Source organism: Artibeus jamaicensis, unplaced genomic scaffold, assembly GCF_021234435.1.
Source record: "Artibeus jamaicensis isolate MK-2021 breed Jamaican fruit bat unplaced genomic scaffold, CSHL_Jam_final contig_519, whole genome shotgun sequence".
In the NCBI taxonomy this organism is placed as follows: Eukaryota; Metazoa; Chordata; class Mammalia; order Chiroptera; family Phyllostomidae; genus Artibeus; species Artibeus jamaicensis.
The window spans coordinates 48,879,196-48,904,404 of record NW_026521871.1 but is presented as its reverse complement, the minus strand read 5'-3'; the positions used below and the strand labels follow the sequence as shown (position 1 = coordinate 48,904,404).

The 25,209-nt window shown below is 42.8% G+C and overlaps 1 protein-coding gene across 1 annotated transcript in view; it reads right to left on the bottom strand.

Moving 5' to 3' along the window:
- Positions 1 to 25,209, bottom strand: part of WDR48 (WD repeat domain 48) — a 43,845-nt gene that overhangs the window by 10,924 nt on the left and 7,712 nt on the right. The window contains exons 2-11 of the mRNA XM_037148205.2: positions 18,739 to 18,879; positions 16,499 to 16,577; positions 15,715 to 15,797; positions 15,470 to 15,599; positions 11,632 to 11,720; positions 11,142 to 11,243; positions 8,780 to 9,004; positions 6,709 to 6,783; positions 5,716 to 5,818; positions 5,461 to 5,558 (exon numbers count right to left, since the gene is read on the bottom strand). Of these exons, the coding sequence (XP_037004100.1) occupies positions 5,461 to 5,558; positions 5,716 to 5,818; positions 6,709 to 6,783; positions 8,780 to 9,004; positions 11,142 to 11,243; positions 11,632 to 11,720; positions 15,470 to 15,599; positions 15,715 to 15,797; positions 16,499 to 16,577; positions 18,739 to 18,879 (1,125 nt within the window). The remainder of the gene's footprint in view (positions 1 to 5,460; positions 5,559 to 5,715; positions 5,819 to 6,708; positions 6,784 to 8,779; positions 9,005 to 11,141; positions 11,244 to 11,631; positions 11,721 to 15,469; positions 15,600 to 15,714; positions 15,798 to 16,498; positions 16,578 to 18,738; positions 18,880 to 25,209) is intronic.

Below are 25,209 nucleotides of genomic sequence, written 5' to 3'. Positions count from 1 at the left end.
TCCTCTCCAGCTACTCCTTCACCACAGCAAAGTAAAACTATGTCCAAGATTGCCAGCACTCAAATTGTTTCTTCACCTCCCAATCACTACCCAACCCACTCCGTCTGGCTTTTGCCCTTAGGACTTGCTAGAGACTGTTCTCCCCAGACACCCATGTGCACATTCCTTTCTGTATTCTGCATGACATCTCAGCAGGCCAATGCTGCTAACCCTGAGCTCCTTTCCAAAATGCTTCATTACTTCTTGAACTGCCGCTGACTCTTGGTTTTCTTACACCTTTTATTATACTCTTTTGTGGCTTCCTCTTTTTCTAACAATTCCTGAAAGGGTGATGACTTGGTTTCGTTTCAGTACAGATGCATCCCGTGGAAACTGGGACATCTTCCATGACTTCAACAGTAATCCATGGCATGGGCTGCTGACTGCTGACCCCGTTTCTCCAGCCCAGCACTTTCATCTGTGCATTGGGCTCTACTGCTGTCTGCCCAGAAGATGCCTCTACTCGGGACGTCCCACAGAAACGCGCTGTCTTTCTCGGCATGTCCCTTTGCCCCAACAACCCATTTCCCCCCTTACATTCCTTGTATTACTTCCACTCAATAAGCTACCTACTCCAGAAACCCAGGATTTATCTTCCTTTCCTTAAGCATCACTCTTACCTACAGGCCTCTTGTTCCTACCCAGTCAAGTACCTGATATTTCACCTGTATCAGTGCAACAGCTTCCTAACTACTACGGGCTAGCTGCTATGATAAAGGCTTCTTTTTTAGGTATATTTTATTGATTATGCTATTCCAGTTGTCCCATTTCTTCTCCCATTCTGCCCTGTACTCTCCCCCCATTAGTTTATGTCCATGAGTTGTACATGTAAGTTCTTTCTTTAGCTTCTCCATTTCCCATACTATTCTTACCCTTCACCTGTCAATTTTTTTTCACCTGTCAATTTTGTACCTACCGTTTATGCTTTATTCCCTGTACCTTTTCCCCATTCTCCCCCTCCCCCTCCCCACTGATAACCCTCCATGTGATCTCCATTGCTGTGATTCTATTCCTGTTCTAGTTGTTTGCTTAGTTTTTTTTAGGTTCAGTTGTTGATAGTTGTGAGTTTGTCATCATTTAACTGTTCATATTTTTTTATCTTTTTCTTAGATAAGTCCCTTTAATATTTCATATAATAAGGGCTTGGTGATGATGAACTACTTTCGCTTGACCTTATCTGGAAAGCACTTTATCTGCTCTTCCACTCTAAATGATAGCTTTGCTGGATAGAGCAATCTTGGATGTAGGTCCTTGCCTTTCAAGAATTTGAATACTGCCCTGGCTGGTGTAGCTCAGTGGATTGAGCACAGGCCTGGGAACCAAAGGATCACGGTTCGATTCCCAGTCAGGGAACATGCCTGGGTTGCAGACCAGTTCCCAGCAGGGGACACACGAAAGGCAACCATACATTGATATTTCTCTCCTTCCCTTCCCCTCTGTCTAAAAATAAATATATTAAAAAAAAGGAATTTGAATACTTATTTCCAGCACCTTCTTGCTTGCAAGATTTAAGAAATCAGCTGATAGTCTTATGGGAACTCCTCTGTAGGTAACTCTCTCCTTTTCTCTTGCTCCTTCCAAGATTCTCTCCTTATCTTTAATCTTGTGTAATGTAATTATAATATGTCTTGGTACGTGTCTTCTTAGACTCAATTTTTGGGGGACTCTCTGAGTTTTCTGGATTTTGTGGAGATCTATTTCCTTTGCCAGATCAGGTAAGTATACCTTCCTTATTTGTTCAAATAAATTTTCAATTTCTTGCTCTTGTCCTTCTTCTCCTGACACCCCTAGAATTTGGAAATTGGAACGTTTAAAGTTGTCCCAGAGGTTCCTAAGCATCTCCCCATTTTTTGAATTCTTGTTTCTTCATTCTGTTCCACTTGGATGTTTATTTCTTCCTTTTGGTCCAAATCATGGATTTGAGTCTTGGTTTCCTTCCCTTCACTGTTCATTCCTTGTATATTTTTCTTTATTTCACTTTGCATAGCCTTCACATCTTCCTTCATTTTGCAACTGTACTCAACCAATTCTGTGAGCATCCTCATTACCAGTATTTTGAACTCTGCATCTGATAGGCTGGCTATCTCCTCATTGCTTAGTTCTTTTTCTGGAGTTTTGATCTGTTCTTTCATTTGTGCAATATTTCTTTATCTCGGCTAAACTGTTACATTGCAGGCGTGGAGTCTTAGGTATCTGCCAGGGTGGGGCAACCCACATCGCTGCGTGGTGGTGCTGTCTGTGGGGGAGGGGTCAGAGAGGGAACACGCTTGCCCACTTGCTCAGCTTTTGCTCCACTTTCTGTCACCTCCCTCACTTCCCACAAGTGAAATGTACCCTTTTCAGGTGCTGATTTCCAGGTGGGTTGGCTCGTGTACATTCTAGGACCCTGTGGGCCTCTCCAACAGACCCCCCAGTGAGACTGGGAGTTTCTCCCACTGCCACAGGCTTTTAACAGCCAGAGGTTTTTTTTGAGTCTTTAGTTTCCCTGCACTGGAATCCTGGGTTCGTGGTCTGTCTAGCTTCCCAGTTGTTCCTCCTAGCTTATCCAAGCAAATGTGGGACGGCCCCATCAGCCAGCCCCCACCTCGCCCGCGCAGTCTGCCATCTTGCCGCACCTCCTCTCTGCTCAGCCTGACTGTCTCCACCCCCCCCACCAGTCTAGATGAATGTTGAACTCCTCAGTGTCAGACTTCCATGCAGTTTCATTTTCCAGCAGTTCTGGTTGTTTGTTTTTAATTGGTTGTTGTCCTTCTTTTGGTTGTGGGGGAACAAAGCTCTTCTACCTACACCTCCATCTTGGCTGGAACCAAGAATCTGAATTTTGATAAATACTTCTTGAACATCCCCTTAACACCACCAGGAAATAGGTGCCACCACATTTCAGGAATAATGACAGAGGCTCAGAGAGGTTTAGCCTGTTCTGGAGACCCCTTTGTCTAGCAGCTGGCAGAGCCAAGATTAGAACGCAGTTCTGTCCAACTTCGGCTTCTGTTCCTAACTACTCCTGACTTCCCTTCTTTTATTTAGTGTCATGTTCGTCACACCCAATCACTCACTCTCTAAACTTCAAGATCTAGTGTCTGGGTGCGGGAAGCTGCTGGAGACACAGAAATGCCAGTCATGATAAATGCCAGCCCAGTGCCCCATCTAAGCAGAACCACCTCCCACTCAGACAGCAGGCCTCTACTAATGCGTTAGCTAATCAGGCCGAGAGGACATCAGACCCAACAGGCAGAAAATCAGTAAGTCAACCCCCAGAAACTAGCCAGACTGATTAGATTTTGTTGGCTCTTCTGGAGAGCACCAGGTGCTGGGCATCAGGTGAGGCCTAGCCCTGGGGTGGGTAGAGCTGGGGCCATGTGAGTGGTGGAGTATTCGAGTTCCTGCTGAAGAAGTCCCGGGGCTGCTCTGAATCCTCCCGTCTCTGCAGGACCCCACTCGGAAGCAAACATGAAGTTCTCGTCCCCTGATAAGCACATCTCTGTTGTAGAGAAAAACCACTGGACGCGGGCAGCCTGCCGCAATTAAGTTTTCCACTGAAGTAAGGCCTCTTGCTCTGAAGCTATGCTCACCAAGCAATTGATTTGTAATGTGACTTCCCACGCAGCTGCCCCACAGGGAGGGAAAGTGTTAGGCCACAGTTTCTATTCAGAGACAATCGCTTTTCCCCAGAAAGAAACTTGTTTGTCTTATTCTTTAGCTCCAGAAGTGATCTTAAGTGAATCTGTTTCTTACAGCCAAGAGCCTGACCAAAACTCCAGATCTTTCCAATTCTTCCTCTATAATTTGTACAACGCCTGTCTCTTCCTTCAGATTGCCCCAAATCATCATGCTTCAGACAACTACCTACCTGCTTCTTTCCATTACACATACCAGTACTGCTCCGAACATGGGATCTTCCTTTTCTAACCCAGCTAAGATCAGCCCTGGCTGGTGTGGCTCAGTGGGCTGAGTGCTGGCCTGCAAACTGAAAGGTTGCAGGTTCAATTCCTCGGGGCACGTGCCTTGGCTGTGGGCCAGGTTTCCCACTGGGGGTGCCCGAGAGCAGCCGACTGATGTTTCTCTCACCAAGTGTTTCTCTCTCTCTCTCCCTCTCTTCCCCTTGCTCTAAAAAAGAAATAAAATCTTAAAAAAAAAAACAAACCATCTAAGATTAAGATTCTTTAGGGAGTACCAAAGAAAGGCCAACTCTGGGGCCTGTAATGCAAGACTCTTTGGGAAATGCCCTGAGTCTCATCTTTCATCCTTATACCCTTACGACTGACTCCCTTGAACTCACCTAGTCTCCAATTGCAAAACTGCTCACCTTGCTCTGAATAAGCAGGTACCTTCCCTCTTCTGTGCCTTTGTCCTTCACTCCCTCTTCCTAAAATGCCCTGCCATTACTCATCTGCTGGAATCCTTTAAGTCTCTGTTCAAATGTGTTTCCACCATGAAGCTCTCCCAATTCCTTTCCAGTTCTAAGTAATGGCCCTTGAGCATAAGCTACCATATCCTGTGATGTGTTTGTTTATTTTCATCTATAAGGCTCTCACACTCCCCGGCTCTTGTCCTGGTACCAGAAGGGATCATGGTACAGACTTTTCTGTTATCTGTGACTCTTAACACAATTCTCTGCTCACAATATTCATTCAAACCAGGAAATATCTGTTTATTGAAAATACTAACACCAGCAAGAAGGGGCATTTGTCAGAACATGAAAAGCAAACTTTTCAAGCCATCTGTAAATTCTTCAGTGTTATTTAGAATGCGACTGAACAGCTTGCTACACCTCAACTACCCCAGAAGGTGCTGCCGCGACAGGCCCCACAGCTGTAACTGGCGTCCACAGTGACGGCTGCAGACTCTAAAAACGGCCGAGCTTACTCCACACCCTCCAGCAGTTCTCACCCAAGAGTGACTCTGCATCTCTGTTCCCCTCTCTAGGCATCTGGCAATGTCTGGAGACATTCTGGGTTGTTACCGCTGACTTGGGCGAGGGGAAGGTGGTTACTGGCATGTGTTTAGTAGACAGAGGCTGGGGGTGCTGCTGACCACTGTTCAACACACAGGACAGACCCCACACCCCTCACCTGCAGCAAAGGCTGATCGGCCCAAAATGACAACAGTGTCAAAGACAAGAAGCACATGTACTGTATTCACCTTAAGGTAAGGCAGCCTATAACACTACTTGTTATATACTAAACAGAGAAAATGGCTCCATTCAAATCTCAGGTGCTTAAAAAGATAAACCCTAGCCTTACCCAATATTCACATAAGTAATATCCACCCACATAAAGTATTATTGAAACTAAATCTTAATTTATATATGTATTATCTTGAGCTATATACCACTCATATATTTCTATATATTTAACAATAAAAAATCAATGGGATATATGATCCAATAACCTATGTTTTTAAATACAAAAAGATACTCACCTTCAATACATCCCAATATGCCACATTATTATTGGTATCTTTGGTTAATATATGTCTCTTATCATTGAGAATGTGGCACTGAATAATACTAGCACCACCTAAAGGAGAAAAATCCACACAATTAGCAAAACAATCCTCCTATTGTACTACATTTACATTAATAGTACAGCAACGACTGCTAACTGACATGTAACAGAAGACGAGTCATACCAGCCATCAGGGGGAAGAACACACACCACCGTCCCGTCTCCTCACCTTTAATCACCTGGTCAGGCTGTGTGCAAAGGGGTGTTATGGGGTTTGTACAGTCGTTGTCGTAATCTCCAGAGGCTCTAAAGTTGTGAATTCCCTTCAGTGTCTGAAGGAACAAAATTCATTATTTGATCACTTTATGCTTTTTAAGCTTTACCGATCTATTTAAAGTGGCAAGAAAAACAAAGAACGAATGAGAAAAACCCAATAACAACTCCATTAACCAAAAAATACATAGTGCGAAGTATAATTATCTACCACAGTTAAAAAAAACTGAAACAAATATTAAGAAAGGAATGTCTTTTTCAAGAGAACACCAGGAACTCTTCCAGATAGACTATGTATTTCTCAAACTGGAGCAAAGAAACTTAGAGAAGATGTGTAATGTTTGTTACAAGTACAGAGAAAGACCACTTAACTGCATGTAAACAGAAATAAATGTGTAAACACTTTCTCCTTTGTTATTCACAAACAGTCTGGTCAGAAAACTTAAAATCTTCTTTAGTTATTAAGATTTAAGAATTAATAGTGTTTTTGATGACTTCTCTCTGATCCTCCTCTATTCTTTCCACCCCCATTCTTCATACTATGAAGAAAAAGGAAATGAACTTGAAAGCACAATCTTCAGTTTTCTCCACATTTAGAAAAACAAGTCTAAGGAGCTTCCCTGCCGCGCTGGTCACCTGGGCTGCCCGTCTTCGAGTGCAGCTGCACATTACAAGCTGCACTGATCTCCACTGGCTGCCCCAGGCTACAGCATCTATGCCGAGCACATCACATGTATTTCTTGGCTCCTGACAAACATGCCAGAAGCTTTATTTTGACAACTACCTTCATTTTTGTACGGCCCTTAGAATCACATCTGCATTCATCAGAGCTTTCAGATTTTTGCTGAGAGCCAGTTTCATACTGAGCATTTTGACTGGTATCTGGCAGGTCTGTAATAACGAACGATGTGTTTCTAATCCTCTGCCAAGCATTCAATGGCTTACTTACCCACTTATTTACTGTAGATTTAGTTGTTGCCACCCAGATTGCAGGAGGGGGATCAGCTGATCTGTCCAGCTCCATCTGAAAACACCACACAAAAATGCTGCTTTGGGAAATGCTGACCGGTGTGAGCTGCCAAGACTAGGTAGATACACATTGTTAAATAACCCCTCCACTCAACATCTGTGTGTTTATATACCATGCAGGCCTGAAGGGCTAAGGGTCCAACAGATGAATGAGGGAGTGTGTGCGAAGGATATTTGCAGCCCTGCAGGGCTGACTTCTCACTGAAAACAGTGGCTGCAAGTTAAAGTGTGGTGAGTCTGAGGAATCTAAATGGGGACAGTGCACAGCATGACTTACTGTAATTTTTTTGTTTTTGCTACTTTTGTTTTTACATTAATAACAAAGAAATGTTTTTTTAATTAAAAAAAACAAAGCAAAAGTGAAAAGCAACCCCAGATAACCCACCCTCACCTAAGGACAGTCAGTGTACTTGTGAAGGGTTTACTGTGTGTCCTCTGGATTTTTTTAATCGTATTTTTCCCATTACCTTTTATCCCCCCCATGTGCCCCTCCTGGCCTGCAACCCCCACACTGTTGTCCGTGTCCACAAGTCCTTTTTCCTTTTTGCTCAATCCCTCCGCCCCCTAACTCTGGATTTTTAAAATGCTAAATGTACAAAATACACAAATGCTCATGTATTATGCCAATGGGATCACTCTATGTTCGTCCACTCTTCTTCCTGTACCGGGATTTCTTCCTGGCGCCGTGGGGACCAGACTCTTAGCAAGCAGGAATCCTCTTCAGTTCAAAGTGACGTCTCTGGTGACGTCCGGTCATGCCTGCACTAAGTTCTTTTTCTCCGCGGCCACGGGACCCTGGCGGCTGCAGGACGCCCGTGCCGCCCGTGCCGCCCCCACCTGTCGCCCCCCAGCCTGCTTCCTGCGCACATGCCGTGCCTGTGCTTCCAGCGCACCCACCTCTCTTGCTTCTCTAAAGTACTATTGGTTTGTCCATCAGGGTGTGCCATCTATTTTGTTTTTTGAAAGATTTTATTTATTTATTTATAGAGAGGGGAAGGGAGGGAGAAAGAGAGGGAGAGAAACATCAATGTGTGGTTGCCTCTTACATGCCCCCAACCGGGGACCTGTGTAACCTAGGCATGAGTGCTGACTGGGAATCGAACCAGCGGCCCTGTGGTTCATAAGCCAGTGCTCAATCAACTGAGCCACATGAGCCAGGGCTGCGCAGTCTGTTTTAAAGAGGTGTGCTCTGCCAGTTTTGTGTGAGCTCCTAGACTACAGGCCTCGTCTCAACCCTCATCTGACCTCTATTCCCCTTTCTAGCCCTTCCTCTGATACTGTGGTCTGGGCTTCAGATGTCACTTAGTTTCACAGATGATGGGAATTTGCTGTTGTTTCTTTTTCCTGTTGCTTCCAGATGGTTCTGGGAGGAGGGGTAATGCTGTCTTTATGCCCCCGTTTTCAATCTGGCAATTTCCTCCCAGTTGTTTTAATGTGCAATTCTGTGAGTACCAGTGAGGCTGACCATTCTGTTGTAGGATGACTGGCCATGGTTGGTCACGGCCTCACGAGGCCTCACTTGCAGCAGGTGTCAGTGATGATGGCTCTCAAGCACCCTCACGCCCCTCCCAGACCCCGGTCAGGACCGCCGGGAGGCAGTAACGGTGAGCTGGACGAGCCAGCTCGCTCCCTCTTCCTCAGGAGCGCTCTTCCACAACCTTCCTCTGGAGGCAGGGGACACACTTCTGCTTGGCCATCTGCTCACAGATACCTGAACTCCTCGTACTCCTCCCCAGCGACATGTTCGGGGAGCCAGGGGGTCTCAGGAGCAGTGTGAGTGCGGGGCAATACCACTAGGATTCGCCACTGGGGGGACCAGGCGTCCCTGAGGGACCTAGGAAGCCTCCAATTCTTCTCCAGATGACTAACAATAATGTTAAAATATCTTTTTTACAATCCCACAACTGACTCATGTTTTAATATAAATTTTGCTGTATCTGGCTAGCACACATAACGACCTTAATTATATAAAACTGAAGCATATGATATACCTTGAGAACGGGTGCTTTTTCTTCACAGATCAGCACTCGAATGTCAGGGTTCCTCAGGTCTGTGCAGTAAATCTTCCGGTCCCTTCCTCCGGAATACACGTGTGTGAAGGCGTCATTGACTTGCAGAGCCCAAACGCCTTCATCATGGACTCGGTACGTTGCTATACACCTCTGCTGACCAAGGGACCAAAGGCGAATGGTCCCATCAGAACTGCCGGAAAGGCACTGGGAACGAAGAAAGTTAAGGTTAGAAACCTGCCTGAAAATTCCTGTTTTCCTGTGCTTTGCACGGGGCTTCTCTCCAGACTTCACACTGTCAAGCACACTTCTAACAACCTGTATTCTGCCTCTGAAAAATGGCTTGGTCCAGTAAAGCTGGTACCGATCAAAGCAACTGCAATGGTGACAGAGCTCAAACTTCAAGATTTGCTACACAGGAACCTGACTCTGTAACAAAGGAAGTGAGGCAACAGGTCGACACCCACAGGATTCACTGGCCCACTGTGCATATCATAAGTCCTTGAATTATGAGGCCTCCCGGGACCCTACGTGGGACCTTGCAGGGCAGTTCTGCAGGGGGCAGTATAAACTGTGGCCCAGTAAACTGTCTCTTCTGTATCACAAGAGTCTGCGAATCACTAAGTAAAGGTCTCTCTCGCCCCTCTTTTTCCCAAGTGGGTAGTTAGAGTTGTTTTGCTGGTCAATTCCCTGATGTACTGATAAAACTGCTGTGCTGTTGGTCATTAAATTTGCATTTAGTCTACAGGGGTCAATGAGGAAAAGGGATGGAGGAGGAACTAGAGAAGAAATGATATCCACGTAATTATGTGCTCTCAGGCTGACAAGCAGCTTTTAAAGCAGTACCCCATGACTGTCTCTGCTTATAGTAAATTAGCTGACTTCAGGTGGCATGCATTTGCTTGCTATTTAAATCATCTTGGGTGAAAGCACGTTCATAAATGTACATTTGGAAACAAGGCATGGAGTCGTCAGGAGGAGCTCTAGAAAGTCTGCCAGGCCCAGAGTCCCCTTCTGGAAACCACTGAGTCTACAACCAGTACTGAAGGGCAGTCCTATGGAGACAACATGATCCAGTGAAACCTGGACAAAGCCAGGAGAACAGGGTACGGGCAACCACCTCACATGCAGCCTGGCTGCTATACAGCAGAACGGTGAGGCGCGCACTGCACTAGGGCCTCCCAAACTCACATGCAAGTAAGGCTGTGAAGGTCTCAAGAGCTCTAAAAGCCGAGTGGGTTACAGACAGGAATGTACTCGTTACTTCTAATCTTCTCACCAACTACCCAAACTAAGTATCATGATCCCCACTTTGCAGATGAGCAAACTAGGGACCAGTAAAGCGAGTCCTCTGCTCCAGGCCACTGTACACTAACACTGAGCGCCTTCCACACTGCCAAAGACCTCATGGGTATCTTCAAGTCTTCCTTCGCCTGGTTCTGAGAAATGATTTCCTTTGTTCGGCTAGTTTTTCAAACCTTCCTTTCACCTTTGGAGACAGAAAGTTTTCCCTATCTCAAGTGGGAGGCAATTCTCATGCTGTAATTTCCACGGGAGTAAAATGATGGTGTTTCTCATCTGATCACCTTCCTACTCTCCAGAGCTTTTCTAAGCTCATCACAGTCAAACTGCCCCGTTGTGGACTTACCCCTGCCCCATGGAGACAACGGTGGGGAGGCAGGGGTGCAGGGTAGTGGTATGTTGTAACATAAACGGTGCTCAGTTTCTGGTTTTTATTGTCTATACCGGTAAACGGTCATCTTTGCACTGCTACAGAACAAACAACTGTGATTTATAACTCACATATTATGTAGCCCACAGAATACATGTTCGAACATTACCAAAATGTTTTTCTTGGAAATGTTGACTCTAAGTATCTTGTTAGGTAACTAAAATCATACACAGATTGTATCTACACAGTCAACTGACAGGATCTGCCCTGAAGTCAGACCCACTATGAGGAAGTTTTCCACATAATACGCTGGCAGAAAGCATTCAATATCAGTTTTTCCTACTTTAGACAAGGAAACATTTTAAATTGTTTTAGCCTACACATATCACAATTACTTCTACTCATTTGCATTAGCATTATTATGAGGAAATTCTTTGTCTTTTATTTTAAAGTGATGCAAACAGAGTAATTTAAAAATTGGGGTTACTACCTGGACAATTTTGTATTTTAAGGACTTAAAACTAGTCCAGGGTTCAGAGCATGTGTGGCTTGGGTCAGACCAGCACACGCAGCGGTGCCCTGGGGGGAGTCTCTGCGGTGTGGAGACTCTGCGGTGTGGGACCTCTGATGGCACTGCAGGGTCGTGCCCCTCCCACTCCCCGAGCTGTGTACCTGGGTGCCATCTCTGTTTAACAGCAGCGCTTTCACGTTGTCTGTGTGCCCTTTAAGCTTCATCAGTTTTGCACAAGTTCTTGGATCCCACACTCTTAAAACCTGTAAATTTTAACAAAATATCACACAAACTGAGTATACACGCTCAGATTTAAATTATAGATGACTTTTATAAATCAAATGACGACCCATTAAATTCTGAGAATGAAATACTGCTTCTGTCACAGGACACCGTCTAGGGCTCCCTTTTCAAGCAGCAGGAGGCCCCGTGAATGTCAAAAATACACAGGCCTTCCCCAGCCCATCGATCGCCCCTCTCCCCACACAGGACAGTAATTACAGTTATACTCGTATTTGCTCAAATAAAACTTTTCTTTTAGCATTCCACCTGGCAAAACCACTGTCTATCTATTTAGTAATGACACAGATCAAATTATTTTGGTTTCCCTGCTTTCCAGTGTATTTGAACACTAGATAAGCTCCCCCTTACCTTCTCAGTGGACCCTGATACAATGATTGTTCCCAGTTGATTCATTGCCAGGCTATAAATGGAATCTTTGTTTCCACTTAAAGAAGAAGCTATTAAGAATAAATGGAGCTGAATGTTAATAAAATCATCAGGTGTTTAGTAGCTAGTCTACAAAGACTGTAAGTTTAATTATTCAATTTGGAAAATCTTATCTTTATGAGTGCTCTAAAGAAAAGGAATCTGTAATAGAGATAATTCTAAGCAATGTTATTATCAAGTTTTACATTTTTCTGGATTTGAGTATATACAAATGCTCAATAAACATCTGCGAAATTGAACTGCACTGCCATTTAAAAACTATCCACATAATGTATTTTCACAGATATACGTGTGCCAACATAAATGCAAAATACACCCAAACTATTTTCTAATACAAATCAAAATAGACATATTTAGTTTATTTTCACCTACCAAATCATATTTTTTAAAAGGTAAGATTTAATTATCAAAAAACAGTAAAATAGGACTCTTGTACATTATTTGCAGGACGATAATTTGGTACAACTCTTCTGGGAGGAAATTAGACAGTAAGTTTATGCCCTTTAATTCAGAACGAAGTATCAATGGGGTGAAGAAAACTGCATATAAAACCATATAGTATGATCCTGTTCCACCAAGATGGAGGCATAGGTGGAGACGCCGTGCTTCCTCACACAACCAAGTTTAGAGACAACTAAATATTAGCAACAGAAAACACAGCCAGAACACAGAAAATTGAACTTTTTGGAAGTCTGGTAACAACAAATTCCTCAGCCTGACCGGTAAGAGAGGCGAAACCAGCAGCTGGCAGAGTGGGGTAGCACAGGAAAACTCGGTCAGACGGACTCAGGTGCGCGGAATCCAGGCGCAGGGTTGGACCTGGTGGGCAACTCAGCAAGCAATTGCGGTGAAACAGCGAGGGAGCAGGGCTGCGGGTTGACGGTGGTCGCGCATTTGTGTGTGGATAGACAAGCGAGGGAGTGGGCGATTGGATGAGAGCCAGCAGCGCCAGTGGCAAGCGGCAAGAGGCTGCGGAGGGCTCCGCCATTTCCCTGCTATGACCCCGCTTCCACATACAGCATCATAATCCAGTGACCTAAGTGGCCCTGCCCAGTGAACAACCTAAGGCTCTGCTCTTCACCCAGCTGTGAGAAACAGCAGAGGGGACCGCCATTTCCCCGCTCTGATCCCACCTCCACATAGAGTCACAACCCAGCGACCTGGGAGTCCAAGGCTCCGCTCCTCAGACTTAACGGGCGCAAACAGATCAAAAATGGCTCAAGAAGATCTTAAAGCCCCAGAGCCTATAAATCTAAGCGATGACGAAATAGCAAAACTCTCAGACGCACAGTTTAAAACACTGGTGATCGGGATCCTCACAGAACTGGTTGATTATAGCCACAAATTAGACAAACATATGAAGGCGAAACTAATTGAAATGAATGGAATTGCACAGGAAACCAACAGCGATGAAAAGGAAACTGGGACTCAAATCAATGGAGTGGACCACAAGAAAGCAAATAATGGCCAAACAGAAAAGAGTCAAGAAGCAAGAATTCAAAAAAATGAGGAGGCTTAGGAACCTCCAGGACATCTTTAAACGTTCCAACATCCGAATAATAGGGGTACCAGAAGGGGGAAAGGAACAGCCACCAGTGGAAAACTTATTTGAACAAATAATATAGGAGAATTTCCCCAATCTGGCAAAGGAAACAGACTTCCAAGAAATCCAGGAAGCTCAGAGAGTCCCAAAGAAGTTGGACCCAAGAAGGAACACACCAAGGCACATCATAATTACATTACCCAAGATTAAAATGAAGGAGAGAATCCTAGAAGCAGCAAGAGCTAAGGGGACAGTCACCTACAAGGGAATCCCCATCAGACTGTCAGCGGATTTCTCAAAAGAGACCTTACAGGCAAGAAGGGGCTGGAAAGAGGTATTCCAAGTCATGAAATCCAAAGACCTACAACCAAGATTGCTCTGTCCAGCAAAACTTCCATTTAGAATGGAAGGACAGATAAAGTGCTTCTCAGATAAGATCAAATTCAAGGAGTTCATCATCACCAAGCCCTTATTATATGAAATGTTAAAGGGACTTATCTAAGAAAAAGAAGTTAAAAAAACATGAACAGTGAAAGGACAACAAACTCACAGTTATTAACAACCACACCTAAAACAAAAGCAAACTAAAAGGACAGCTAGATCAGGAGTGGAAACATGAAATGAAGATCTCAAGGAGGGTTAGCAACAGGGGAGTGGGAGGAGGAGAAGGGGGGAGAAGGTACAGAAAATAAGTAGCATAGACAGTAGATAGAAAATAGATGGGGGGGCAAGAATAGTATGGGAAATATAGAATCCAAAGAACTTGAGATACATGGTCATAAACTAAAGGGGGGGTTAATGGTGGAGATGGGGGGTAGGGTGGAGGGGAATGAAGGGGGGAATAGAACAACTGTAACAGCATAATCAATAAAAAATAAATTATAAAAACCCATATAGTATGATCCTAATTTTACAATAAATAAACATACTTAGAAGTGATAAGAAGTTAATATATGTATTTAGAAAAGTGCTTGTAGAAAGTATTCAAGAAATGTTAGCTATTAGTATTATTTCTATAGTCATAAAAAACTTATGTGAGATCCTTTCTAAACAATTCTAAGCAAGGCATATCTGTTGCCAAATCCATGTCCACTAAGCCTGCTCTCTGACCTTGGGACCAATCATGTTCTCCTTTGTTCCCTCTTGTTAGTGCCTCTCTGAGCAGTTCCTTGTATCTACAGAGAGCTAAATGATGGACCATCACAGCCCTGGCAGGGACCAGCCACTGAATCACTGATAGCATACAGGTGATAATCAAGAAGAACAAGGGGGGAACAGTGTTTAAGACCTTCACATATTTCCTGGGGGAAAAGTCTCCCAATTTGCACCTAAATGTGTTGGCACACATTAGGTTTTGAGAACTGCCTTAGCTATGTCAATATGAGCATTCCACAGTCATGCCAAATTTAATCTATAATACAGGAATCTACATAGTTCAGGCCCATGTCCTGAACACAGGCCTTCGAGGCCAGGCTTAGCTAAAAGTGTGCTTCTTAGAGACCTTTCTTATCCTGGCCTAGAGGGCTCTAGTGGCTGGGCCAACCACGAGGGCTGAGTTTCACATCTAGACTTGCATGGGTCTGGCCTGGTAACGAGATCTCTTAGCAGAGGAAGCACTCGTGTGGTAACTTGCTATGAACATCTATGAATTGCTTCCAGAAGCGGCCTAGCCTCCCTGAACTCTTCTGGAACTGACTGGATTCTTTAAGGCTGCTCTGAAAAGGCCATGCAAAATTAGCACTGAAAACCTTTTCTTTCTTTGCTTTGGGTATTTTCCAAATTGACCATTAACTCAAAGGCTCTCACTATATAGTAACACTTCTAAAAGTCAGAAACTGCCTGCTTTGTCAGGTAATCACCACCTGCATCTACCTGCTGAGTGTGCAGCTCTGGGCCGGGCAGTGCTGTGGCAGAGACAACGCAGTAGTGAAACGACTCTTCTGTCCTGCAGGAGCTTGCACTCTGGCTGGGGAGCTAAGACGTGCTCATGCACGAAAACACCAGGTCACATCTGGAAAAGGTGCCATTTCAAACTGCAGTGAGGAGCTAGCTTCTCCCTTTTCAAACATTTTTTGGGGGACTAGAATGCTGTATGTAGAAGCACTCTCTAGATATGAGCCACTGAACTGATGTAAACTTATCAAAGATATTTTATAAGCCACTCTTCATTTATGTCAACTTGGAGCACTGTTAAAGAGATGTATTCAGACACCTTACTTGTGACAGTGTTATTTGAGGCAGTCAGTGCTGTTAGAGTATTCACATCCCACAGGAAGATCTGTCTGTCCAGCCCAGCCGATGCTACCAGTTCTTTATCCTTGGCATATGCTAAGGCCTTTACATAATCCTGTAAAAGAACACATGCACCGTGATCGACACTGCAGATCAAGAAAGTCGGCCATATAAAGTACTGAGATCCCAATGTTATACTAAATTCGCTAAGATGGTGTTAGTTTTTTTACCTTATGTGTCCTTAATGTTGACATGCAAAATCCCTTATGTGCATTCCATACTTTTACTGTCGTGTCAGAGGAAGCAGATATCACTAGAAGAGGCAAAGAATTAACAAACACCTTCATCGGATAGCATCACCATTTCAAAGACATCATAAATCAACGTAACATTGTTTCAAACTAATGTTTCTATTGTGCATACACATATATTGTACATACTTTAATATTTACAATATTCCTAACATTAATTCAAACATCTGTTCATGTTAATACATACACATATATATCTAAAAGGTTTTTTCTAGAACCTACTGTATTCTGCCTCAAAATTTTTTTTAAGAGGCAGGGGAAACTTTTAAAAAATTCCAGCTGAACTAGTTTGATTGGGAAAATCCTTCTCACACAGACTGAAACACCAAGAAATGGATCTCACCATAATAAGAGAAGAAAGATACATTAATAAGGTTAAAAGAAGAATAGATATGAATCTATTTATATGCAGTTCAAAGGTAGGTAAAACCAATGGACAGTGTTCAGAAGACAGAGGAGCGGGTACCTCAGGGCAAAAAGTAGGGACTGAAAGGGCGGCACAGGTGCAGGGGTGGGGAAGGCAGTGCTTCTGGTAATCCGTTTCTTGGCATGGGTGTTTACTTTGCAAATTTGTATTGAGCTGTGCTGTCAGGGTGATTACGCTTTTCTGTATGTACATTACATTTCAATAAAAAGCTTGCGTGAAAAATGTATCAAATTAAATCAAAAGCTTCCTGAGCCCAATAATCAAAGAAACACTCACATGTTTTCCCATTGCAACAAAGCACAATGTCGTTCACCCAGTCGGTGTGGTGCTCCATAGAGGCTATGTACGGATCTTGCTGGAATTAAAAGAGTATCATGAGGATGTCATTAGTTTATCTCAGCGAGTGAAATATATTACACATTATAAATCTGTTCAGATTCTTCAGTGAGCGTGACACGCTGCTCTAAGGCCTTAAAATCTAGCCCCCAACAATTGATGCTCACAGATAACAGGTGCAAATGGAAGTTTTTGTTTCAGGACAGTGTCATTAGGAACAAAAGCCTAGATTTCTGTGACAAATGCTTAGTTTTTATGCCTGCGTTAGCGAAGACAACACTGCTCCAGGACAGGTTCGGCAGAGCGGATGGGAAAGGACCAAATCTGCAGGCTGGGGGTTCTGAATCAGTAGTGAAGGCTCCCAGCAGACGGCGGGGCAGAAAGGAGGCGGAGGGGAGTGGTGAGGAGCCCAGCCCCAACACAGAGGGAGATGAACACTTTAGTTTTTAGCTTCCTACTGTGGTTTTCACCTTCTGAATGAAATGTTTTCCTTATGGTATCTGTGGTCCTTCAGAGAAGAAATGGAAACCAAGGGCTAAAGGAGTATTAGCCCGGTCTCCATTTCAACTCAGTAACTGGAGATTCTTCTATGCTTCTCACTGGCTTTTACAGGTAAGTTCTTAATTACCAGGAGAGGTCTTGTAAAGAAGAATCTATATTTACATACTACACCCAAGACAGGCAAATGCAAGACACTTCTTGGGCAACAAGAATAGCTCCCTACATACAAGTCTATTTGAGAAAGTATGCTATTCAATCTTGTCATAAAATGAAGACCAGGAAAAAAAGATGTTTGAGGGCAAAACAGGGACTCTAGATTCTTCCAGGTTAGTTTTTGTGAATGTTTTTCATAACTTGTCTGAAATACTGTTAATTCCCAGAAAGGTGATATTGCAATTTAAATATAATTTCCAAAAAGCACTTAAAAGCCATAATTTTCTTACTTTCCATGTTTCTGACATTGGACCACCACTACTGCTACTGGTTAAAGAATCCAAACCCCACTAGACCCAAGTCCATTTACAGAAACATCATCTAGCACATGCACAAATTAGCTGGTCTTTTTTGGACTGAACATCAGACTTGCAAAGCTTGCTAAGAAGGCACAGACTTGTAAAACTACAAGGTTTGGCACCAGAGAACTGAAGTTGGAGAGGCGCTAAGTCTCTGCCACTTAGCAGCTATTAAACCCTGGGTTTCTCTGAGCCTGTTTCCCATCCGTGCACATGAACATAAGAGCTGCCCTGAAGGAGTATCATGAAAATTAAGACCATGCTGGATATGAAAGTGCTAAGAGTGTATGGTACACAGCCAGGAGCTCAATAAATGTCATTTTCCTCCCCTGAATCTTCCTTTTCATGTCATTCACAATACAGGCATTTAAACGAAGTATAAAGAGAGTTCACTGCCATTTGACAGGGCATTTATCTTTTTAAAAACATTTTTTAAAGATTTTATTTACTTATCTTTAGAGGGGAAGGGGAGAGGGAGAGAAATATCAGTGTATGGTTGGCTCTCGTGCATACCCTGCTGGGAACTGGCCTGCAACCCAGACATGTGCCCTGACTGGTCGCAGGCCCATGCTCAATCCACTGAGCTACACCAGCCAGGGGCATTTATCTTTACATATACTGAAATCCTGGTCCTTCTTTAAGTAAAGTCAGATTTAAGTCTCCTAAAGAAGGGGAGTATGTTTTGCTTTCATACTTTTACACCTGCCTTGGATTACCAAATAAGTTCTTATGAGTTTTGTGGGCATCCTAATCACTTTTAAATGAAGAAATCAAATATTTGTTCAAGGTTAGTTATAAATGTAAAAGCACAGTCGACCTTTTCTTAGCAACAGTGGTAATGCTTGCCAAGCTTTTGGGGAACACATTTAAAGCAGAAAAAAATTGCTATGAATAGTCCCCCTACCAGACAAATCTCTTCGTTTCTTTCTAGCAGAGAACTCTTATTGCACGCCTAGTTTATGGAGTTCCTCCCTTAGCTAAAACACTTCTGAAACTCCCCTGGGGTGTTTTTCTCAAAGGCTCATAGAATTCTGGGTGCAGTGTCTTTAAAGGGTGTACCAAATACCTCAGTAATCAGAGATCACGTCTCCAGCTATGAAAGGTATGCCCTATCAGACCAAATTTTATGGAGCACAGATTTCAAATGTTAGTGCAATCCTGCCTCACCTTGTGCTGGTTGACGCTCCAAATCCTGATGATGGAGTCTCGTCCTGCCGTGAAAAGTCTGTTGAGCGCTGGGTCCAGCTGCAAGGCGTTGACCCCATTTCGATTGTACTTCTCCACTTCATCTCGAATAACATAGGAAACCTAACGAACACGTCAATATACGCTTTCTGTGAAATTACGAACATGCAGTAAAATACAGCCTACTAGTGGTCAATGGCAAATTCAAAGTCCCACATTTTCCAATATAAAACTTATTTTCAATCCAATAAACATTTCATGTTTCTCTGTAGAGACTGAAGGGCTGAGGTGAGCAGATGACATTAGTAACAGCCTTGTCCGAGATGAGCAAGGCTGAACTAAACTACGTAATTGCTTCCTTACTGGCCTCCTCTCCCATGCTGGTTTGTCTTTAATCCACTTCCCACAAAGCACCTGGAAACTGGAATGCGTTTCACCCCTGCCCAAAAACCCTCTCCAGTGCTTACTCTGCGAGCCTTCATCTGATCTGAACTCACCGCGGGGGCCTCAAGGGCCTCGCTCACCTCTTCTGCTGCCCGTCTGGGCTCACCGTGCCCTGCTCCTTGCACCCACAGGGCCCTGCTCCTTGCACCCACAGGGCCTCCAGTGCATTAGTCACACGTGCAAATCCCCTCTGTCTGGAAGTTCTTCCCCTCTCTCTGGCCAATTCTACTGCGGTCTTCAGGTTTCTGTTTAAATGATGCTTCCTCAGAAATGCCTTCTCTCTCACCCGGCAGGCAAATGAGGTTATGTGTTCCTCTAACACACTAAACTTTTCCTTCAGAGGACTTTCCATTATGTGTTTTTACGGGTAAGTTCTGTCTGCTTCATGTGAAGCTCAAGAGAATCAACCAAAAGCAAGGACAATTATGAAAAAGTCAACAAGCAGGCTGGCAGCCAAAAGCAAAACCTTCGAACTTAATGAAACAAACAATTAAGACTATCACAGGAGGTGTGGAGGAGGAAGAGGCAGTGGGGAGACCTATTTGCAAGAGCAGCAAGAGTAAACACCTAAATAACTGATAGAACAAGGTACAGGGAAGAAAACCTGAATAAAGGAAGCACCATATTGTAGCACGGGAATATTCAAAATTAACAATTGTTTTCTAAATTTGTGAATTCAATAAAACTTTGGCCAGAATCCCATTGGATTTCTTTCTAGAAGTTGGCAAAATATATAGTATTTTTTTAAGGGAATTCCCAGTTATTTTTTTAAATGAAAGCATACTCTTTAAAGATCTTAAAAGATACCATAAATCTAAAGTTACCAAAATTACAACGGAGTACCACAACAGGAATATATAAAAGAATCAACGGAATAAAACAAAATTCGGAAACACATTTTCCTATCATAAATTTTTTATTCTGATGAAAACAGTGTTTCAAATCTATAAAGGCATGATAAATTATTTATAAATTATCTAGGAGCATCTAGTGATTCTATTGGGAAAAATTATATATGCTTTTCCCAAATCTTAAACAAAATGAATTTTCATGTGGACTAAAAATGAAAAATTTAATCATAAAAAAATAAGACAGGTGAATATTTACGTGGACTATATTGAGAAGGCTCTGCTAACACAAGAAAGACAGCAATCTTTACAAAGGAAAAGAGCAACGCTGTTCTGACCAAATACAAGTCAGAACCTTTGTATGTATACAAATGTTCTCCGCAGCATCACTCACTAGAGCTGAAGAGTGGAAACGACTCAAACGTCCTTCAGCTGACAAAGGCCGAGCCAAACGTGGTCTATGCATGCAATGGAGTACTGTTGGGCCATGACAGGAGTGAAGTGCTGACAGATGCCACAACGTGAGTGAGCCTTAAAAACACGCTGAGTAAAAAAGGCCAGTTTTAAAATGCCACATATTTTATGATTCTGTTTATTCTAAATGTCCAGAACATATAAATCCACAGAGACTGAAAGTAGATTAGTGGCTGCCAGAGGCTTAGAGGAGAAGGGAATGGTGAATGACTATTAATGGGTTTGGGGTTTCTTTTTGGGGTGATGAAAATGTTCTGGAATTGGGTGATCAATACTCAATTTTGTGAGTATATAAAAAATCATTGAGTTGTATAGTTTAACAGGGTGACTTTATATTAATTTTATCTCAGTAAAGCTGTTAATTTTTAAAAATTCCTTCTGAATATCAAAGAATAGTATGGGCAAGGTTAAAAGGCAAATATCTAACTGGAAAAATAATGAAATAAATACAAAAGACAAAAGTTTACTCTTGACACCGTACAAAGATTCCTTACAAAGCGATAAAAACAAGTCAACGTGAGGAGAAAATTTTTTAACAAGAAAATGGCCAATGGACATAAATAATCAGTGAAGCGAGAAGACTGTGTACATAGGCAACAAGGGTGTTGTTTCCATGGGTATAAGTAACTGCAGTTGAAATCCACTCAAACCAGCTTGAATTAAAAAAAAAAAAGACGAAAAGAAAGAAAAAAGAATTTAACACAAGGATACAAGATTTCTAAAAGCCCAAGGGCAGGAAATACAGTTATGACTCATAAAAGACATTTTAAAATAAAACCATGGCACGTCTCTGCTGAAGCCTCCCAAAAGCTTTCACTACATTTCAAGTTCAAACTCCTCACGAGGTCTGGTTCCACCCTGCATCCTCACATTCACCTCGAACTAACTTGCCCCAGCTTGTTCCCTGGCAGTCACTCCAAACTCCTCTCTGTTCCTCAAACACATCGAGCTCTTTCTTCTCCCCACCGCTTCACACTTACTGTTCCCGGTGCCATCTCTCTAACTCCCACAGGAATGCTTCCCCCAGCTTCTATCCTGTCTGGCCACCCCTACCCTTCAGGTCTTGGTGGAGATGTCACCTCCTCCAAAAGGCCTGCCCTGATCTCCACCCCTATCACTTATTCTACTTATTTCTTTTACAGTTGTACCATGCTCCATATTTATCTTTTTTGTTACAGCTTCTTCATCAGAATAAAAGTTGTGAGAGAGCAAGGAACCTGACTACCTTGTTTCTCCTACCACTCGTTATAATGTCAGGCATAAAAGACATTTGATAAATATTTGTTGCACGAATCACTATTAGCCATCAGAAACCAAGTTGGCTTCAATGTCAATTTCAGTTTCTCTCAATCTCTTTCTCTGGGGCTTTATGGCCCCCGATCTGCTTCTCTGCACACATCCTCTTTAACAGAGACTATGTAGCATACATGAATCTTAATTTTCAAATTTCTGGGAGATTATCTGATTGATCCAGTGGGAAAGGGTCAGAGAATAACATGACTGTCAGTCTTCCTTCCAGGTGGAAAGTAATTCTTAGCTAAACAAGTTTGGGCCACCTCTTTAAAGGTATCTACCACAGATGTGGGATTAAAAATGGCAAAGAGCCCAGGCTGGTGTGGTTCAGTGCATTGAGCACCCATCTGCAAACCAAAAGATCACTGGTTCGATTCCCAGTCAGGACACATGCCTGGGCTTCGGGTAGTTCCTGCTAGGGTGCATATGAGAGGCAACCCATCCATGTTTCTCTCTCACATTGATGTTTCTCTCCCTCTCTCTCTCTCCTTTTCCTTCTCTCTAAACATAAAATAGACAAAATCTTTTTTTAAAAAAATGGTAAAGAATTAGAAATATCCTAATTGGATAAAATTTGGCACAAAACAATACTGTTTAATCATTAAAAATACTGACAAAGATGTAGACTGATTGGTATGGGAAGAAAGCCATGCTATATTTAAGTGAGATATGTGTGGTCTAACACAGCCATGTAAAATAATTACTGTAAAAATGTCTCAGAATGTTAAATATATATTTAAAAATAAACATACAAGTTTGGAAGAACCTACACATATAAAACCTGAGTACTTATTCCTAAGTAATGGAGTTACGGTGACTGCCACTCATGCCTTTTTTATATGGTGTTTTACAATGGGCACATATTACTTAGTATTTTGAATTTATAATTTAATTTTTATCCAAGTAATTCTTGTCTGTGTTCAGAAAATCAAACAGTACTGAGAGACTGTAATGAAAACCCACCTACCTGCTGTCTGTGTCATACTCCCCATACCAATCTTAACCCCTAGAGGGAACTAATTTCAACTCTGTTTCTTCCAGATAGTTCATGAATTTCTTGAAATACTGTCCTTATTCTACAGCTTTCTGGCTTATCCATTTCAGATTTCCCTATTTACTCAGGCTATGGTAGATTAGGCTGTAATTCTGAAACTACCCCAAAACCTCCTCCCTCTACTCTTCTGAAGTAGATATACTGCTATTTTTGGTTGAATAAATAATCAGTACTACAGTGGCTGACTCTGTAATTGCTATCTACTGACTAGTTAAGTACTACATTATGAATATATTTCCTTCCTCAGAGATTCTTTGTTTTCCCTGGAGTTCTTTCTTTTCTTCTTCAATGGTTTCCTCTAACTGCTGTATCATATTAGACACTGGAGCAGGAACCCACCCCGCCCCTGTCCCCAGAAGGCGCCCGCCCAGCATCCTCCACTTTCCACTCCAGGCGGGCTGGCCGCCCGCTAGGTCCCCTGACACAGCCGTCATCTTCTGTGTTTCCCTTCACTGCTTTTCTGGGCTACAGCCATTGTCTCCTGAACATCCCCTTTCTTTGTTCACTCCCTGTGTTGCTGAAGTACATCCCCAGAACCTTAAGAAACTGACTCAGGAAAAGGTACACGGGAGGTGACCTAGCCCTTGCATGCCTGGAAAGGTCTTCACCTTTATACTCAATTTGGTGGGGCAGAGAAGTCCACGTAGAAAAACTTCCCTCAGCTTTTGAAGGCGCTGCTCTAACTTCCTCTAGCATCCGTGTTGCCGCTGAATCCAACGTCACTCTGTCACTCTGTCCCCTTCACTTGGAAGTGATCCCACTTTCTTTCTCTCCTGCACCACCACAAGTACCACCGCCCCCCAACCCCGCCCTGCACATGCTTTCAGGATCTTTCTGGGAACTTCTCTTGTAACAATTCATTAATAACTCTGTGTTTTGTGTGTGCTCCTTAAAATTCCCATCAGTCAGATGTTGGAACTTCCAAAATGCGCTTTCATCTTTTATGCATTCTATATTATATTATCTATCTTTGTCCTTTTGTTTACTCTTAGAAGACTTTCACACTATTTTATAATTTTATAACTCTTTTTTGGGGGGTAAATTTTAGTATGGTGGACAAAATAGAAATAGTATCTCCAACAAGGAAAAGGCTAGATAAATCACGGTACATCCACTCTGTGTGGTCACTACAGAACAAAGATAAACTATATACAGTTTATATTACTGTATATAGAGGTATATACAGTAATACTAGAGGTAAATTACATGAAAGACTTAGTACAGGAAAAAAACTGGCTGTAGAGAAATGGAAAATAGAATTCCTTTCTTTCAACAAATACTGATCACCCATCAGTTGCCAGGCTGTACTCTAAATGCTGAGGATACAGAAGAGAGCCTAAAAGTCCTCCTGGAGCTTTTTCATCCTAGTGAGGGAAAGAACATAACTAGAAGTGAGAGCAAGTTAAATAAAGCTTTATTCCCCAAGATACAGGCAACCTTTGCAGGCAGAAAACATGGAAGTAAAATAAAGAGAAAAGTACGTCGGAGACATACATTTATTGCTGGAGACAGAAGCAATAAATGAGTGAACAAAGCCCTGGAAAAACTTCATTTAAGGCAGAGAAGGCAGAGGAGAGGACTCATCTGATTGTTCTAATCTGCTTTAAAAAAAGAGGAGGTTAGGCAGGAGGAGAAGGTACTACTGGGTCTCTATGAGGGAACAGACTTTCAGTAAGTAGGAAATATGCATTTTGGAAGACATAACTAAAGAACTTTTGAAAGGAGAAAATAATAGGGTAGTCCCTAGAGAGCAAGGAACCAGTTAAGTGACGCTTTAAGTATTTGTGGCTGGCTTAGTAAGCATCATTCAACTTCTCCAGCAATTCTGTGGGACCCCAAACAGAGAAATCAGATGGTGGGGATGACCCACTGAACTTCATGTGGCCTGTCTCTGCATTTCAAGATTATATACCCCCTGAGTCACTGGTAATATGACAGAGGGTAGAAGCAATCAGGAGAAAAACTATCTTCAATTATTTCAGCATGATTGGATTAGCTTTCTATTGATGATATAATAAATTACCCAAATTTAGTGGCTTAAAACATTCCCTTTTATTATATTTCATAGTTCTTTAGGTCAGAGGTCAGGATGAGCACAGGTGAGTCCTCTGCTTAATCAATCTCATTGCCAAAATCCACAAAAGTCTTGCTGGAAAAGCCTCTTCTCCTTCTGAAGGCTTTGGGAGAGTCTGTCTCCAGCTCTATCAGGTTGTGGGTTGAATTCAGGTTGTGGCTGTAGGTGGGAGGGCCCAGTTTTCTTGCTCCTAGAGTCAGCCCACACCTCTTCTCATGCTTTCCAGGTGCTCTGCCTGCGACAGAGGGTCCCTCTCAGGCCTCGAA